At 41.2% G+C, this 17,329-nt stretch overlaps 1 protein-coding gene across 1 annotated transcript in view; it reads left to right on the forward strand.

Annotated features, from left to right (window-relative positions):
- SMAP2 (small ArfGAP2) overlaps nt 1-7,682 on the forward strand; it is a 45,967-nt gene extending 38,285 nt beyond the window's left edge. Inside the window, exons 8-10 of the mRNA XM_044237925.1 lie at nt 107-272; nt 737-1,053; nt 6,318-7,682. Of these exons, the coding sequence (XP_044093860.1) occupies nt 107-272; nt 737-1,053; nt 6,318-6,443 (609 nt within the window). The 3' untranslated portion in view covers nt 6,444-7,682. The remainder of the gene's footprint in view (nt 1-106; nt 273-736; nt 1,054-6,317) is intronic.
- The last annotated feature ends 9,647 nt before the right edge of the window (nt 7,683-17,329 follow it).

The following is a 17,329-nucleotide window of genomic DNA, read 5'->3' on the forward strand; positions in this document are numbered from 1 at the left end:
TATTGCAGATGTGGAAGCAGCAGAGAAATGAGGGCGGTCCTTACCGAGACTTCTGTGAGGACCATTCCAATTCTCCCCTCTTCCCCTGCTCTCTCTTTGCCCTAAGGTTGTAGGTTCCATGCCAACTGCAGGGAGTGCCGGCTCTGTTCCTGAAAACCTGAACCTGTTTCCAGAGCCAGGGAGCAAATCAGAAGAAACAGGCAAGAAACAGCTCTCTAAAGACTCCATCCTTTCACTGTATGGATCCCAGACACCTCAGCTGCCTGCCCAAGGTAGATTTCACGGGGATGATGGCATTATGCCAGACAGAGACATGAGGACTTACACACAGAAATTATTTGTTGTAATAGGGTGTAGTTGCCTTGGGGGCACAGGACATTATACCCTAAACAGGCCTGAACATGACATTCCTTGTGAGGTTACAAAGTGTCAGCGGGTAAATATTAATGTAACTCAGAACCATACTTTTGTGGGGTCTGGAGTCCCACTGCTGTAAAGTCTGACTCAGGGTCTGGAGCTGGACCCTGAAAGGAAAGTGGCTAGGTCAGCAGTCTGCTGGTAAGCCATCGCAAGTCTTGTAGGGAATCTCACTGTTCTGCTGTGTAAAAGAGCATTCTGAGTTGAGTAGAAATGCTACTCAGAAATTTTAGCTGGCAAGGAGGAAGTAGCTAGTGAGCTTGCACTGACTTGGTGTACTTTGCTCTTAAACGGTTCTCTGTTTATGTTTTCTTGGCAGCAATGTTCATGGCTCCGGCTCAGATGGCATATCCCACAGCCTACCCCAGCTTCCCTGGGGTCACCCCTCCCAGCAGCATCATGGGGAGCATGATGCCCCCACCAGTAGGCATGGTAGCGCAGCCAGGAGCTTCTGGGATGGTTGCCCCCATGGCCGTGCCTGCAGGCTATATGGGCGGCATGCAGGCTTCAATGATGGGCGTGCCAAATGGAATGATGACCCCCCAGCAGGCCGGCTACATGGCAGGCATGGCAGCTGTGCCCCAGACTATGTATGGGGTTCAGCCCGCTCAGCAGCTGCAGTGGAACCTGACTCAGGTAAGCTACCCCATTTTCCTTGGGACAAGAGTTTGGATCCTCTCTCAGGGCTGTCTCACGTCACCTCTCCCTTATGAACCCTTTGAACCCTCCCTTTGAACCCTTACAACGTGAACGAGATAATGCGAGACATTCTTAGGTTTGCCACCCTCCCCCACCCTTTTTATTCCTAGAAGGTCTACCTAACATCAGACTTTCTGAGGAGTTCTGGGTTATTGTAGAATGAGGATAATTGCCTCAGTCTAAATTTCTCCACACAACTCCTCAAAACAAGAATTTTTTAAAAACCTGTATAGGTAAATAAGGAATGCAAATAAAACCACTCATAACACTAGGAGATGGTATACTGCAAACTTCACATTACATGGCAATAAACACCCAAATCCAGCAGAGCCAGCATCAGAGAGGCTATGTGGAAAGAGGGGAGGGAGCAGAGGGCTGGAGGTGACAGAACATAGACAAATCACCCCCTGGAAGGAAGACTTATGAGATTAGAGGGATGATGCCAATTAGAACTCTGGTTATGTGGGTCTTGAAATATATAAGGTTAAAGGTGGTAGCTCTGGAAAAGCATTTCTTTTAAGTAATGGGGTTGACTTAGAATCTTAAGCAGGCTCCATGCCCAGCCAGTGTGGAGCCTGACTCAGGGCTTGATCTTACAACCCTCAGATCATGACCTGAGCCAAAACTGAGAATTCGATGCTTAACAGACTGAGCCACCCAGGAATCCCCTGTGGGGGTGACTTAGAAAGGAGAGGCACTCTTTGGGGACCTGGTAGTGAAGGGAAACTAAGAAATGAGAAGCGGAAAAAGGGAATCACAAAATGAGAAGATAAACCATCTTCTCCGTTCCTTCCAAATAATTTCACTATACCAACAGAAGAGGGCACTCTTGAACTAAGAAACCTAGTAAGCCTCCCTGAACTCTCACACCCATTTATTATTCCTGATTTCAGAAAAATAAGGCACTACAAAATAAATAGAAAGTGGCAGGTCACATTTATACAAACTATTACTAGAAGAAAATAGAAAATGAAAATCGAAACATACCAAGAAATGAAAATTCTCCCCTCAAAACAACCATGAACAGAAGAAAACTGTTAACAAACCACCAGCCTGAATGAGATGTCCTTTAACACTTGAAGACAAAACAGCTTGAATCAGAAATATAAAAACTCAGAACCAAAATGGACAAAAACTTAGAAATAAAGTCTGAATTACAAGTTAACCAAAGGAGAATAGATTCAACTGAAAATATACTTGGCATTGAAGAAAGGCATGACGCAGGTCAGAGAATGGAAACTAAATATAGGAAGCAGGAAAATAAATCTAAGAGAAGGTAAAATAGAAACTAAGCAAAGAAGGCCTAACATAAATATATTTGGAGACGCCAAAGAAGAAAAACTAAATAGTGGAGCAAAATTAATATATTTAAATCTATAATACAAGAAAACGTCCTATAAATAAAAGAACACAATATTGAAAGAACCCACTGTGTAAAAGTTGACCCAGAATGGTCAACTCTAACATATATTCCGGTAAACTTTCAGATTTTATGGAACAAGAAAAATTCTCAGGGCTCCAACACTCTCTTTACCTCCCATCCCCCCAGATCTGCCATTTTTTGTGAGACTGACTCAGGACCTTAGATCTGCCATTTTTTAAAGACAAAAAGAACACTCAGCTTGACATGAGACTTCTAACTGCAACATTAAAAAAAGACAACGATGGGAGTAGTATTTTCAAGATGCATACATGTGAGACAAGCATTTCACAGCCAGACAAGCAATCCTTCAAGGATTGAGGCTATTTAAAAAAAATCTTGAATATGCAAGAAATCAGAGAATATCATACGTATAAGTCTTTCTTGTGGAATGTACCAGAAGATAAGCTTCATCCATCTGAGAGATGAGTGGGGACATTTTGGCAAAAGGACTGATGGTGAATATATGTTTTACTCAGAACAAACAATGGTAACAGGAGGAGAAGGTAAAAAGGAGGAGGTAGGATAAATTGATTTTTGCATAGGAAATAGGTGGAAGTTGAAGGGTGTAATAAGCTGACATGTCAAATGGAAGAAGCTTGAGTACAGAATAAAGGAAGCAAAAGATAGAAGTTATTAGTATAAAGTTAACCACTAGAACAAAAAAATGAAAGTTTATAAATACCAGAGGAATACTCTACAACAAAATGGAGTACGTAGACTATGAAGTACAGCAAAACACAGTAAAAATGTAACATGATAGAATTAAGACCAAACATCAGTCATATCAACAGGTAGCTCTTTTATGAAAAGAAAAAGATGTTTGGCTTACAAAGCAAGCCTAATTTTACACTGGATACAAAAATATCCACTGAAACAAAGTGATTCAAAGTCTGAAAACAAAGAGATGGGCAAAAAGAGGTATTACTGGAGCAGCATGTGTGCCACACGTATGCGTGCACACACTGTCTTTCTCAGGTTTGGGTGACAGTGTTTACCTGCTGTATAAGAACTACTTTCTTGTTTTCCTTTCTCTGTAGTCTGGAATTGTTTATATAGGTCTTTGGAGATTGGGTAGAATTCCCACATGCAATTGTGTGGACCTTTGTGTAGTAATTTAATAGATTCTCTCTTTGTTCTTTAAAAGTCAGTTTTGGAAAACTCTGTTTACCTAGATTAGGGGTAATTACCTATCTAGATTAACTGGATCTGGGATTTCAAATTTATTTATCAAAGGTTAAGCCAAGCAGTCTGTTTCATGATTTTTTTTAAAGTTTCCTCTTTCAATGGTTATTTCTTTCTCCCTTGTCATGTCTTATTTGGTATGTTTGTGGTTTCCTTCCCTCTTGCCATTTCTATTAGGCTAACTAGTGGTCTATTTTGTTAATTATACATATACATATATTTTTAAAACCCACAGGATTTTGTTTTATTTAGTCTAAATTTTTTCTTTCTTGTTTTTGACTTCAATTTATGGTTTATCTTTATTATTTCCTTTTATATGCTGCCTTTTGACTTACTCTGATCTTCTTTTTCTAGCTTTCATAGTTGGGATTTTAATTCACTATTTTCAGTCCTTCATGTTTATTTGTATAAGTAATGAAGTGCTATGAAACTGTTGAGAATATGTCAGGACACATGAGCCAACTTGTAGAGGTTCCAACTGTCCAAATATGGAACAGTTTGAACATCAAAAAGAATGACACTGATGGATTATAACACTAAAGAAAAAGAAATCCATGGATCTATAGTGATATATTTTTTGAAATGGGTGTGGGAAAGAGGGAAGGAAAGCCTTCTTTACAGAGAAGAATGGCAACTAGTAATTGTAGGAGGAATGGGATATTCACATATTCTCAAAGAAATACCCTTTAGATTACTTACTAATTACAACAACAACAAAAAACCCCCAAACCTCACGGTGGATAATACCCTAGTAGAGTGCTCAAACATAAGATTACCAACAGTGGGACAAATGAACATTATGTGCTTCTTGGTGTCTTGTACTGAGAAGGACATGATATCACTTCCATAGAATTTTTTGCCAAAAATGTTTAACTTGGATCCAATCATAAGAAAATGTGAGGTAAAACCAAGTTGAAGGATTTTCTGCAAAGTAACTGGCCTGGATTTCGAAAACAACGTCAGGAAAGAAAAAGTGGTGGGGGAACTGTACTATATTAAAGGAGACTACAGAGATATGAAAATGAAATGTAACCTATGGGGCGCCTGGGTGGCTCAGTGGGTTGAACCGCTGCCCTCGGCTCAGGACATGATCTCAGGGTCCTGGGATCGAGTCCCGCATCGGGCCCTCTGCTCAGCAGGGAGCCCGCTTCCCTCTCTCTCTCTCTGCCTGCCTCTCCATCTACTTGTGATTTCTCTCTGTCAAATAAATAAATAAATAAAATCTTTAAAAAAAAAAAAAAGAAATGTAACCTATGTTAGAGTATTGTGATCATATTAAATTTTTGTATTGTGGGTTTAGGAAAGTGTTCTTTCTTATTTCTCCTCCTGACTTACTAATTGGTGAAATGTCAGGACATCTGTGGTTTTCAGTGCTCATCAAAAATGTACACGTAGGGCACCTGGGTGGCTCAGCTGGTTAAACATCTGCCTTCAGCACAGGTCATGATACCAGAGTCCCGGGATCAAGTCCCGCATCAGACTCCCAGCTCCGAGGGGAATCTGCTTCTTCCTTTGACCTTCTCCCGTCTCACATGCTCTCTCTCTCTCTCTCCCTCTCAAATAAATAAATAAAAAACCTAAAAAAAATTTTTTTAAACAAAAAATTTTAAAAATGTACACATATATATATGTACAAAGGTCCTATACAAGATATGCAGATCTCAGAAAATAGAACAAGGTGTTAACAATTGTGAATTTAAGGAAGAATATGTTCCATTATATTGTTCTTTCAACTTTTCTATAAACTTGAGGTTTTTGTTTTTTTTTTTAAGTTGGTGGCAGGAAAATAGCCCTTCTCCTCAAGAAAAGAACTTACACAAAAATGTACCAGTCTTGGGAGATTTAAGGCATTTTTCTTGATAAATAGTTTCCTCGATAAATAGTTTTCTCTCTTCACTGCCGAGGCCAGTCTTTCAGTCTCATTCATAAAGAGGTCCTAGCCCCGCCCAAACCTTATTCCACTGGTTCTTTTCTCGCAGCAACTTCCCCCTCACACATTGAAGACCCATTGGCCTTTTCTTTTTCTTTTCTTCTTCCTTCCTTCCTTCCTTCCTTCCTTCCTTCCTTTCTCTCTCTCTCTCTTTCTTTCTTTTTTGTTTTTTCTTGCCTGCCTTTGTTCATTCTAAACAGTCCAGTTCCTTTTTCCTTTTCTCTCGGCTTGAGCACACACAAGCACTTTCCCTGGCACTGACAGTCATGACTCTGCTGGAGATAAGACAGGAGCGCCGCTGCGGGGGCTCGGCTGCATACTCTCAGGCTGGCAAGTTCACAATAGGCCCCTTCTTTTTAGGATGAGAGACTAGAAAGGAAAAAGAGAATAACGTCTCGTGCTGCTTTTGTGTTGGCTAGCTCCAGGACTGCTTTCCCTCTCTGAGCATTAATCTCTGTCAGCATCTCCCTTCTGGGAAGTCCTTATTTACATGGTCTGGAGCCCTCAAAATGGTCTATTAAGGCTCAGGGCAGATCTGTACCATAACAATTTCCCTTTGTCTCATTCAACCCCTCCCTGTAGACGGAAGGACTCCTACCCTGCCTTTTTGCAGTAATTGGCTGCATGCCCACAGCTGGGTCTGAAAGTCTCCTCTCTCCCTTTCAGATGACCCAGCAGATGGCTGGGATGAACTTCTGTGGAGCCCACGGCATGCTGACCTATGGACAGTCGATGAGCGGCGGAAATGGACAGGCAGCAAATCAGACTCTCAGCCCTCAGATGTGGAAATAAAAACAAAACACCTGTATGGCTACCACTCTCCTCAGCCCTCTCCCTCCTGGCTTTCCTCTTTCCCCAACTCCCCCATCCCATCCCTTTTTCCTACCTCTCTGTTTGGTTTAGAAATTGCTCAATCTGTCATTTGGGGTTTGGCATTCTGCCCAGCCCAGCCACTTGCCGGGCACGCAGACCTCTCTGTTGCTTTATGTTGTATGTGTCTGCTCGCCATCCCGACTTCCTCTGCAGCCTCAACCCCAGTCCTCTCCTGGCACCGGTACCTTAGGAATTGTTGGCAGAAGGCACTTAAACTGTGGGAGAAAGGTGCACACCTTTGAGTACCTTTCCCCTGAGGTTAAACCTCAGAAAGGTCTGGAGGTCTTGTCTTTTAGGCAAAGAGGGGAGGGTTTAGAGGTACTTCTGTATGTGTTGCTAGGCTGTTTCTACATGTTTGAAATTTTGGTTGAAGAGGGAGATATCATGCTCCCATAATTTATGGGAATGAAGAAAGTACTGAAATCAAATTAAATACTCCTTGGGTCTTAGATCACATTGGCCCTAGTCCTGGGCTGAGGCAAACCCCCTCCTGTGGGGATGAGCAAAAATATTACTCTACTTTGCCCTGAATTGCTTTCTGGATCTGAGGCTTCAGGACTTACTGCTTCAGTCAGCCTTTATAAGCACCAAAGACTTCACAAAGGTCCCATACAAGAACACACCCCTGCCCCACCTCCATCCTACATGCAGTGGGATCTGGCTCTATGGCTGGAGGACCAGCCCCCTCCAGTGGGAATGCAGAGCTTAATGTGTGTACTGCTTGTGTGTGTGTGTGTGTGTGTGTGTGTGTATTTCACCTCCCACTCTTTCCCCATCTGCTCTGGGTGTTTTTGTTTTTGTTTGAGGTTTACACAGAGAGGAGTTAATTTATCAACAGCCTGAAACTGTTGCCACTTTTTCGTATAGTTTAAAAAAAAAATTGCAATCTCATGCACAGCTCCCTTCCTCCTCCCCCACCCTCCTGATCTGCCAATCACCCTTTCATGCCTGTGTATCCCAGGCCTCTCTGTTTCCCCACCTCCTCCAAGTGTGTGAAGCAGAGAGCCTGGACAGCTTTCCTGTCAGTCATTGTTCACCCTACTTGAAAATTAAAACAAGAAAACTTTGCTTAAGAGATTTCACCTGTGGGAACCACAATTCCTGGTTGCCTTTCTCCTGTGTATGTGTAAATTCCTTAATAAATATTGCAGGGAAGGACCCTTTGCTTGGCTGTTAATGTGTATCACTCATGGAGGAGGGTGAGTTGCATCTTGGTTTCCTGCTTTCCAATCGTAGTTCCCTCACTTCCTAGATTTTAAAAAATTTTATACTGGGAATGCCCAAGGACCAGGCCCAGGCTCAAGCAGTCAGAGACGGGATCTTTGTCCTTTGCCCAGTGGTGTCTGGAGTTGTGAGCTGAGGAAACTGTGGATATCTGCTCCTGCTAGAGCCACAGAACATCGAAACTAGAAGTCCTTTTCTCCCCCACCAGATAGAGAAGCTGAGACCCACCTCCTTTCCTCCCTCCCTCCCTTCTTTCCTTTGAGTACACCTTTTAAATATTTCAGAGGTAAATGAGAGGATAGCTCAGTGACAAAGGAAGTAAGCTCTGGATCTGGCTGCCAAAATTCATGTCCCTTTCTGTGCAAGCTACTGAACCCTTGGGTTTCAGTATAAAATGGAGCCTAATGGTCATATTTAAGGTCAAATGAAGCAATTCCTGTGGTACATTCTGCACAGTATCAGACCCTTAGCATTTGACTATTAACAAGTATCATGTGCGAGACCTGTGTTGGGCATTCATTCAACAAATATTTAATAAGTGTTTTTACAGTCTGCCAAACACTGTCACAGGCTCTGGAATAAAGCAGTGAATCAATACTTACCAATTTCATGGGATGTATGGGTAGGACAGACAATAAACAAATAAACTGTTTAATTTCAGATACAAGATAAGATGAGTAAAGGGGAGAGTGTGGGTGTGGGACCTCTCTAATAGATGGAGTAGTCAGGAAATTACATTTGAACTGAGACCTGACTAAGCAGCCACTTGTGTGGAGATCTGGAAAAAGAATAGAGCAAGTGTAAATGTTTTCTCTGGAAATTGTTTGGCTGGAGGAATCAGTCTGGGAGTCATCAGGGTGTGGATGCTATATAAAGCCATGAGATCAGATGAAATACCTAAAGAGAAAGCATAGGGAGAAGAGGACTCTGCCTTGGGGGCCCATCAGCTTTTAGAATTTGGGAAAACAGTTGAGGAAAAATGGATCTGACATAGTTCCTGCTCTTAAGAAGCTCACAGTCTCATGGGGCAACAGACGGAGAATTGCTTAGATGGCGTGTTATGGGAGCCAAGGGGCCTCTAGCCCAGTCAGGGGAACCTCTCTAAGGATAAGGGCATTGAGTTGAGTCCCAAAGGAGAGGTAGTAGTTAACCACCAGGTTGGATGGGAATAGGGAGAAGAACATCTCAGGCAGTAGTACCCTGTGAACAAAAACCAAGACACCTACAAGAGCACAGCTCATTTGGGGAAGCACAAGCAATGCAATGTTTGTAAGGTCTGGCATGAGATGGTATGGGGAGAGAGGAGACTGAGGTGTGGCCCGCCAAGACCATGGGCGCGTCCTATACCCTCGGAGGGAGTTTGGCCTTAGTGTTATGAATGGTGGAGGGACATGGTCAGAGTTGAGTTTTAGGCAGCTCACCCTTGCATTGCGGCGAACAGTGTGTTTGAGTGAACAAGACCAGACTTAGGGGAGCAGAAAAATGGGAAAAGCTGAACTAGGCCATGGCAGGTGGGGGGAGGAGGGATGGAGTGGCTCAAAGCAGGTTTTTGAGCTGCTTATGAGGCATGGGAGATGCTCCATTCCACAAAAATGTTGAAATGAGTCTGGGAAAGACTGCGTGTTCTGTCACCTCTTGTGCATCTCGAATATAATATCCACATAGTAATGGCTCTGGAAAGTCCCATGGTAAAGACTTCAAAAAAAAAATAGATTTTATTTAAGGCAGTTTTAGGCTCACAGCAAAATGGAGTGGAAAGTACAGAGAGTTCCCATATGCCCCCTGTTCCCCATTCCCACAGCTTCCTTCACTATTGGTATTCTGTGCCACAGTGGTACAAATCCTCTGTGCTCTGCCTATTCATCCCTCCCTCTTCTCTAGCCCCTGGCAATCACTGAGATACACACACACACACACACACACACACACACACATATATACTTTGTTTTGTTTTGTTTTTTTAACTGTCTCCATAGTTTTTTCAGAATGTCATGTAATTGGAGTCATGGAATATGTAGCGTTTTCAGATTGGCTTCTTTCACTTAGAAATATGCATTTAAGAGTCTTCCATGTCTCTTTGTGGTTTGAGAGCTCATTTCTTTGGAGCAATGAATAGTATTTCATTGTCTGGATATACCATGTTTTATCAATTACTGACAGACGTCTTGGTTGCTTCCAAGTTTTGGCAATTGTAAAGTTGGTGTAAACATTCAAGTGCAGGTTTTTGTGTGGGCACAACTTTCCCAGTCATTGGGGTAAATAGTATGGAGTATGATCACTGGATCATATATCAAGAGTATGATTACTTTTGTAAGAAGCTGCCAACCTCTCTTCTAAAGTGGCTGAACTATGTTGCATTCCCATCAACAATGAATGAGAGTTCCTATTGCTCTGCAGCCTGGTCAGCATCTAGTGCTGTCAGTATTTTTAATTTTGGCCATTCTAATAAGTGCATAGTGGTATGTCATTGTTTAGTGTGCAGTCCCCTAGTTCAAATATGTTGAACATATTTTCAGATGCTTTCTTTGCATCTGTATACCTTCCTTAGTGAGGTGTCTGTTGAGGTCTTTGCTTATTTTAAAAATCAGGTTGTTTTCTTAGTGTTGAGTTATAAAAGTTATTTCTGTATTTTAGGTAAGTCCTTTTTCAGAGGTGTGTTTTGTTTTGAAATAGTTTCTCCCAGACTGTGGCTTGTCTTCTCATTCTCTTGAGTAAAGACCCTTTTTTTTTTTTTGGTGGTTTTCTAGCACTTACCAAGATTTATTTTTCCATGAAATTCATTTTTTTCTGGAATACCTCATAACCATGGAATATTATTTGGGAAAAACAACCAGAAAAAGTATTTTAGGAAGTAGAATGGGGATGAGATGTGGGATGGAGGGAGAGAAAGGAATCAAATCTCCCATGTTCCTAACATGGGTGAGAAAGAATTTATAGGAGGAGAAGCTGACTTTCCCCTCTCAGAGGGTAGATGTAGGAAATTAGAAGTTTGGTTTTAGGCATGTTGAATTTGCAATGTAATATATCCAGGTTTGGTTGACCAGCTAGAAATGGATTTGAGTCTGAGGTTTGTTGAAGGAAGAAGCTAAGATGGAGAAATGAACTTGAGAGTCAGCCCCATGGAGGTGGTAATTGACGCCATGGGAGTGGAGGGGATCATATACGATGGGCACAGTATCTTGGGGGAAAGTACTAATTTCTAATCAGGGTTAAGGAGGAAATCCCCAAGAAGAAGACGTGGTATGGGAATGAGGAGGAGGAGCAATTAAGGAAAGCAAAGCAAAACAGAAAACTCCAAGAAAGGGCAATGTCAAGGAACCCTAGGGACTAGAACATCAGGGAGGGATGATCACAAATATCAGGTTAGTAGGAAAATCCATTGAGATACAGACTGATAAAAGGACTACTGAATTCAGCATTTGGAAACTTCTGCAGGAGCAGTTTTAGTGGAATGGTAGGTTGAACAGTGCATTGAAGGAGTTGAAAAAGTAGAGAAACAGGCTCTATTCAGTTAAATATACATGCTAGGTTTTAAGGGTTACTCAAGAATAGAAATAGAGTGTAAATCACCAATCAATGAAGAGGGAACCTTAGAATAAGACAATGCAAATAAACAAAAATATCAAGCCTCTCCCTCAAGCTTCAGACAGTAAGAAGAAAAAATAAGCATAGAGAGGTGCCTGGGTGGCTCAGTTGGTTAAGCATCCAACCCTTGGTTTCAAATCAGGTCTTGATCTCAGGATCATGAGATTGAGCCCCAGGTTGGCTCCGTGCTCAGCATGGAGTCTGCTTGAGATTCTTTCCCTTTCTTCCCTCTGTCCCTCTGCCCACTCACACACGCTTGCACATGCATGCTTTCTCGCTCTCAAATCTTTCTTAAAAAGTAAGCATAGAAAAGTGGGACAAATAGAAATAAAAATGCAATAAATGGGCTATTAAAGATATTGAGATAGATTGGATAATTGAAATCCATTCTCTGGCATCCTAGACCTTTCTTCTAAGGCCACTTTCCTTCAACTGAAGTATATTCTTTGAAGTTCCTTTAGTGAAGGTCTCTTTGAGTCTTGCCTGAAGTATAAGGATAGGAAAATGTTTAAAATAAAAGAATGGAAAAAGAAAGAGCAGGCAAATAATCAAAAGTCAGCAGGGATCAGTTTATTTATGTAATAATTAAAGGTTCAATTCAAAAGGAAAATATTATTCTAAACCAGTATGCATTTTTAAAGCCTCAAAGAAAAGCAAAAATTTATAGAATTTCAAGGAGAAAGAGACAATCTACCATCAGTGCATAAAACAAGCTCCACCAGGCTTTTTTTGGTAGACTTCCAGTAGAGTCTAATGCAAAGGACTTAAAAGAGCATGAGAGCATGATGATTTTGGAAGAAACAAACATTTGGAGAGACAATACTACCAGATTTTAAGATTTGTTATGAAACTAGAGTAAGACTGTAGAACTGGTACAAAATAGACATAGACCAACAGAATAGAATACAGAACCCAATACACATTGATTTATGAAAGTGGCAATGCAGAGCAGTGAAAAGAACAGTTATCCAAATAAAGGATGCTGGAACATTAGACATACAGATGGGAAAAAAGTGAAAGTCGACTCTCTACCTCACACCATAATGAAAATGAATTCGAGATGGACTGCACATCTGAATGTAAAATCAAAATGGTAAAGCTCCTAAGACATAATAGAGAATATCTCATTCCTGGCAGAAGGAAAAACACTGAAACAGGACTTTAAAAGCACTAATCATGAAGAGATTTATAAAGTTGGCTAGATTAAAAATAAGAACTGTTTATCAAAAGATTCCATTAAGACAGTGGAAAGGCTTGCCACAGAATTAGAGAATATATCTGAAACACATGATAAAGGGCTTACATCCAGAATACATGTAGAACTCCTGCAAAATAAGAGACAGCCAACATAGTGAAAAGTAGGCAATAGAGGCCTGACTGGTCACTTCAGGGGGTGACCCAAATGACTAACAATTACATGAAGACATGCCCAAGCTCATTAGTAATTAGTGAAGTACAAATAAAACCACAGCGAGACATTACTAAACACCTACCAGATGGCTAGAATGGAAAAAAATGATCCAAGTGTTGACAAGAATGTAGGAGCAATGGGAACTCTCCTACACAACTGGTGGGGGTATAAATAGATGCAAGTACCCAAATGTCCATCAGCAGAAAAATGAATAAACTGTGATATATTGATACAACAGAATACTAAACAGCAATGGAAATGATCAAACTATAGTTCTATACAACCACACAGAGGAACCTCACAAGCTTAATGTTGAACACATTTTTCACCGTATCATTGTTTTACCCGTAAATATTTGAGCATGCCCTTCCTAAGAATGATAACAGTCTCCTATATAACCACAATACCATTTTCATACTATTGTAAATTAATAATTTCATATCACCCAAAATTCAGTCCATTTTGAATTTTTGCCGCTTATCCCAAGAATGTGTTTTATTGCTTTTTTTTTTTAAAGCCAAGGTTCAATCTCGGTTTAGGCGCTATAGTTGGTTGCTATGTCTACTTGATTTCTTTTTGTTTGGAACAGTGCCATCTTTTTTCCTCATGCCATTGGCTTTTTTTTTAATTTTTAATTTTTTATAAACATATATTTTTATCCCCAGGGGTACAGGTCTGTGAATCGCCAGGCTTACACACTTCACAGCACTCACCAAAGCACATACCCTCCCCAATGTCCATAACCCCACCCCCTTCTCCCAACGCCCCTCCCCCCAGCAGCCCTCAGTTTGTTTTGTGGGATTAAGAGTCACTTATGGTTTGTCTCCCTCCCAATCCCATCTTGTTTCATTTATTCTTCTCCTACCCACTTAAGCCCCCATGTTGCATCACCACTTCCTCATATCAGGGAGATCATATGATAGTTGTCTTTCTCCGCTTGACTTATTTCGCTAAGCATGATACATTCTAGTTCCATCCATGTTGTCGCAAATGGCAAGATTTCATTTCTTTTGATGGCTGCATAGTATTCCATTGTGTATATATACCACATCTTCTTGATCCATTCATCTGTTGATGGACATCTAGGTTCTTTCCATAGTTTGGTTTGCCATTGGCTTTTTGAAGGGCTCAAGCCAACTGGTAGAAAGTTCTACATTTTTGATCTACCTGGAAACTGAAAATTAGGCCTAGAGTCCCAATTAGATTCAGGTTAAATATGTTGGCAGGAATATCTCATAGTTTATTTTGGGTACATCATATCACACCAAACAGCAAATAATACCCGGAGGAAGAGGCTTAATACAGTCACTGGCAAAAAGAAGTTGCATTCATATGAAAATATTGAGGGTATTCGATCAAGAAGAGAAAGATATAATTTATAGTATAATGGTATTTATTAATATGGATGCACCTACCACAGAGTTTAGATTTAATGTCATGGATCTAGCATCTGGGCATGCTTTATAGACAAAACTAAACACAATAATGACCAATCCAGGAACCTGAGATGATGGAAGTCCTTTGTCTAATGTGGAGAAAATTTATCCAAGACTCAGGGAATTCTGGAATGAATTACCAAATATGTCAACCCTTTTTCCAACCTATCCCTAGAAGAACCCTGTAGATATTACCTTTACCAAAGGCTTGAGGGATCTTTTGTTATAGAAGTACTAGAATAGGGGCACCTGGGTGGCTCAGTGGGTTAAGGCCTCTGCCTTCGACTCAGGTGATGATCCCAGGGTCCTGGGATTGAGCCCCGCATCGGGCTCTCTGCTCGGCAGGGGCCTGCCTCCCCCCTCTTTCTGCCTGCCTCTCTGCCTACTTGTGATTTCTGTCTGTGAAATAAATAAATAAAATCTTTAAAAAAAGTACTAGAATAATTAAAACTTGACTTAGCAGTTGTTCCCTGTAGGTCAAGAATGCTAGTGACATGTACTTCCTATTTTCGGGAAAGTTGGGATATTCCAAAATAGAAGTCTTTAACAGTGACCTGCGTGCAATTTATGATAATCAGATTGGATACTAAGATCTTTAGAGGTGATTAATTGGGATAGAGTCCCAGATAAATGGCTGTACACTAAAGTCTTATTTGACTGTATAGCAAAAATTTCTCCAGGCCTAGAGAGAGATGTCATCAAGATAGAAATGCAGCCTTGCATTCTGTTGTTAGACCAGCACTAGTTCACAGATCTAAAGCTGACTGAATAATGTGGAGGCCAGGTATCCTTGAAGGGGGAGCTCAGTAAGACCCCTGTAAAAGCACATACTCCTAGCTCTCCCCAAAGGGACCCATTACCATTTTATCTGGGTAACTACACCAGGGCAACTATGCAAACAGTTGGGCAACATTTGGATACTAGCTGTTAGATATCACTAATTCCTTAGTACCCAAAATGTTACTGTCCATAAGTTTGGGTGGGAGCTTGTAGAAATCGGTAATGGAGTTTTGACCCAATTCAGCCTCACCATAGGGCTGGTAGAACCTTAAGCCCTTAAGTTCCTGCGTGTTTAGTTGGGAAATCTGTCTTTAGCAACTGATGGAATTCCCACATTGGTTTGTTGACCTGTGAAGTAAGAACTCCTAAGAAATGAATGGAGAAGAGGAAGCTCCTAGAAATGAATGGGAAGAGGAGCTCTTCCATGCCAAACTAATGAGTCAGTAACAGTACTACTTCTCTGGGGAAATAGTAGAGATTACTGTGACCAGAGAGACATAACAGATGCATTGTGATGATTCCCATCACATGTCCATTTAACTTGTCTGTCTAGCTGGTACAGCAGATGGATGGGTTTGGGAGAAGACAGATTATCATTAACTTAGTCATACTAAGAGCTCCAGACTGAGTGATACCCACTGCAGCTGCTATTCCAGAACTCATTTCCTTATTGAATCAAACCAGGATAGTGCATTACACTTGATAGACAACCAATACCATGAAAATTTGTGAAGGGGCATCTATCCCTTTTGTATATATTTTGATAAAAATATCAGAAGCTGTTTGGCCCCACCTGATAGAACAGCAGTATGAGTTTACCCTTCCTTCTGGAGAATATGCCAGCTCTCACACTTAGTCTATAGAGGCCTTGACTGCATCACTATGGTAGATTTTATTTTCCAGAGATGGCTCACCGATGTATATCCCATCACACATGTTCATCTTATAAGATGACATTGGCATTCTTCCACTGAAAGGTGGGATCATTTTCTCTCCCCTTGAATAAGTAGAACTTCATAACTGCCTTGACCAATAGAATGCAGCAGATACGACCCAGTGTGACCTCCGAGGCTAGGTTATGAAAGGGAAATATGGTTTACCATTCCCCATCCACCTCGGGTTTCTTGCCCTTCAAACTCAGCTACCACATTTGGTGATGAATAAACCTTCAGATGATTCCAGCTTTTTGCCTTTGAGTTTTTCAGTTAGGCTCCCAATGTCATAGAGCAAAGGCAAACTGTCTGCTCTGTGCCCTGTCTAAATTCTTGATTCATGGAATCTATGAAAGGTTGTAAATGACTCTTGTTGTTTTAAGCAGGAAGTAATAGGCAATCTGTACCATAATCCAACCTATAGGGAATCCAGCCACATCAATGAATTATTTTAGGCATGTTGGGATAACCCCTTAAAATTCCTGAACTCTATACCCTCTGTATTAAAAGAGAAGTACAGTACTTGTAGTCTCTTTGGATTTGTTAAGAACATGTATTGTTGATGGGTGTGTTGGTCCAGCCAATTATTGCACTGACCTGAAAGGCAGTCTACTTCAAGTAGAGCCCAGAAAAAGGTTTCTTCTAGTTCAGGCTACGGGCAGCTCTGCCTTCAGCCCTTATGATTTCTTACATTAGTAGCAGATCAGGATACTGAATGGAGACTCTTACAGTCCCAATTAAAGAACCAGCAAGGAGGCAACTATAGATTTTGAAGCTATGCCCTCTTTGGCAAGTAACTATTTCCCCACTTGGCCCTGGTGGGGATTGAATCCCAGATCATGAGACTTAGGTGCCTTGAGACCAAGGTTACCCATCATGAAGTGGGCGGTGGTCTGCCTGGGCCATATCCTTGGGGAACACCCAGTATCAGTAATACTTAGATCTTTTTCTCATAGGCCAATTGGAGTCATTGGAGAATTTTTTTCTAATTTGTTGCCCAGGGAATATAGATAGACCTGAGTGGAAGCATTCTAGAAAGAAGATTGGGAATCTTGAGTTCAATGTGTACATTTTCCTTTAACCTTGCCCCATTGTCTCTTCCACTGCTTCAAGTGTGCCTGGTGTCCTGCAGTTCAGAGACTCTTCTATTTTATCCTCCTCTGAGACTACTTTTCCAGTCTCCTGCAGAGAAGTAAAAGGATAGTCTCTTTGACTACGTAGTGTAGAGGTGTTGGAAATCTAACTACTTCTGCAACAAATTTGTAATCAATATTCTTTTTTTAACATCACTTTCCCCATTTTTAGAGGTACCCAAGGCAATTCATTGCTTTGCTTTTTGGGATTCTGCAATGTAAATTGGATTGCTTCTTGGCTTTCTCCACTGCTTGCCTCAGATCCAACCTTTTCAGAACTCTTAAGTCTGTCATCATTCATCCA

The sequence above is a fragment of the Neovison vison genome, chromosome 2 (assembly GCF_020171115.1).
Source record: "Neovison vison isolate M4711 chromosome 2, ASM_NN_V1, whole genome shotgun sequence".
Taxonomy (NCBI): Eukaryota; Metazoa; Chordata; class Mammalia; order Carnivora; family Mustelidae; genus Neogale; species Neogale vison.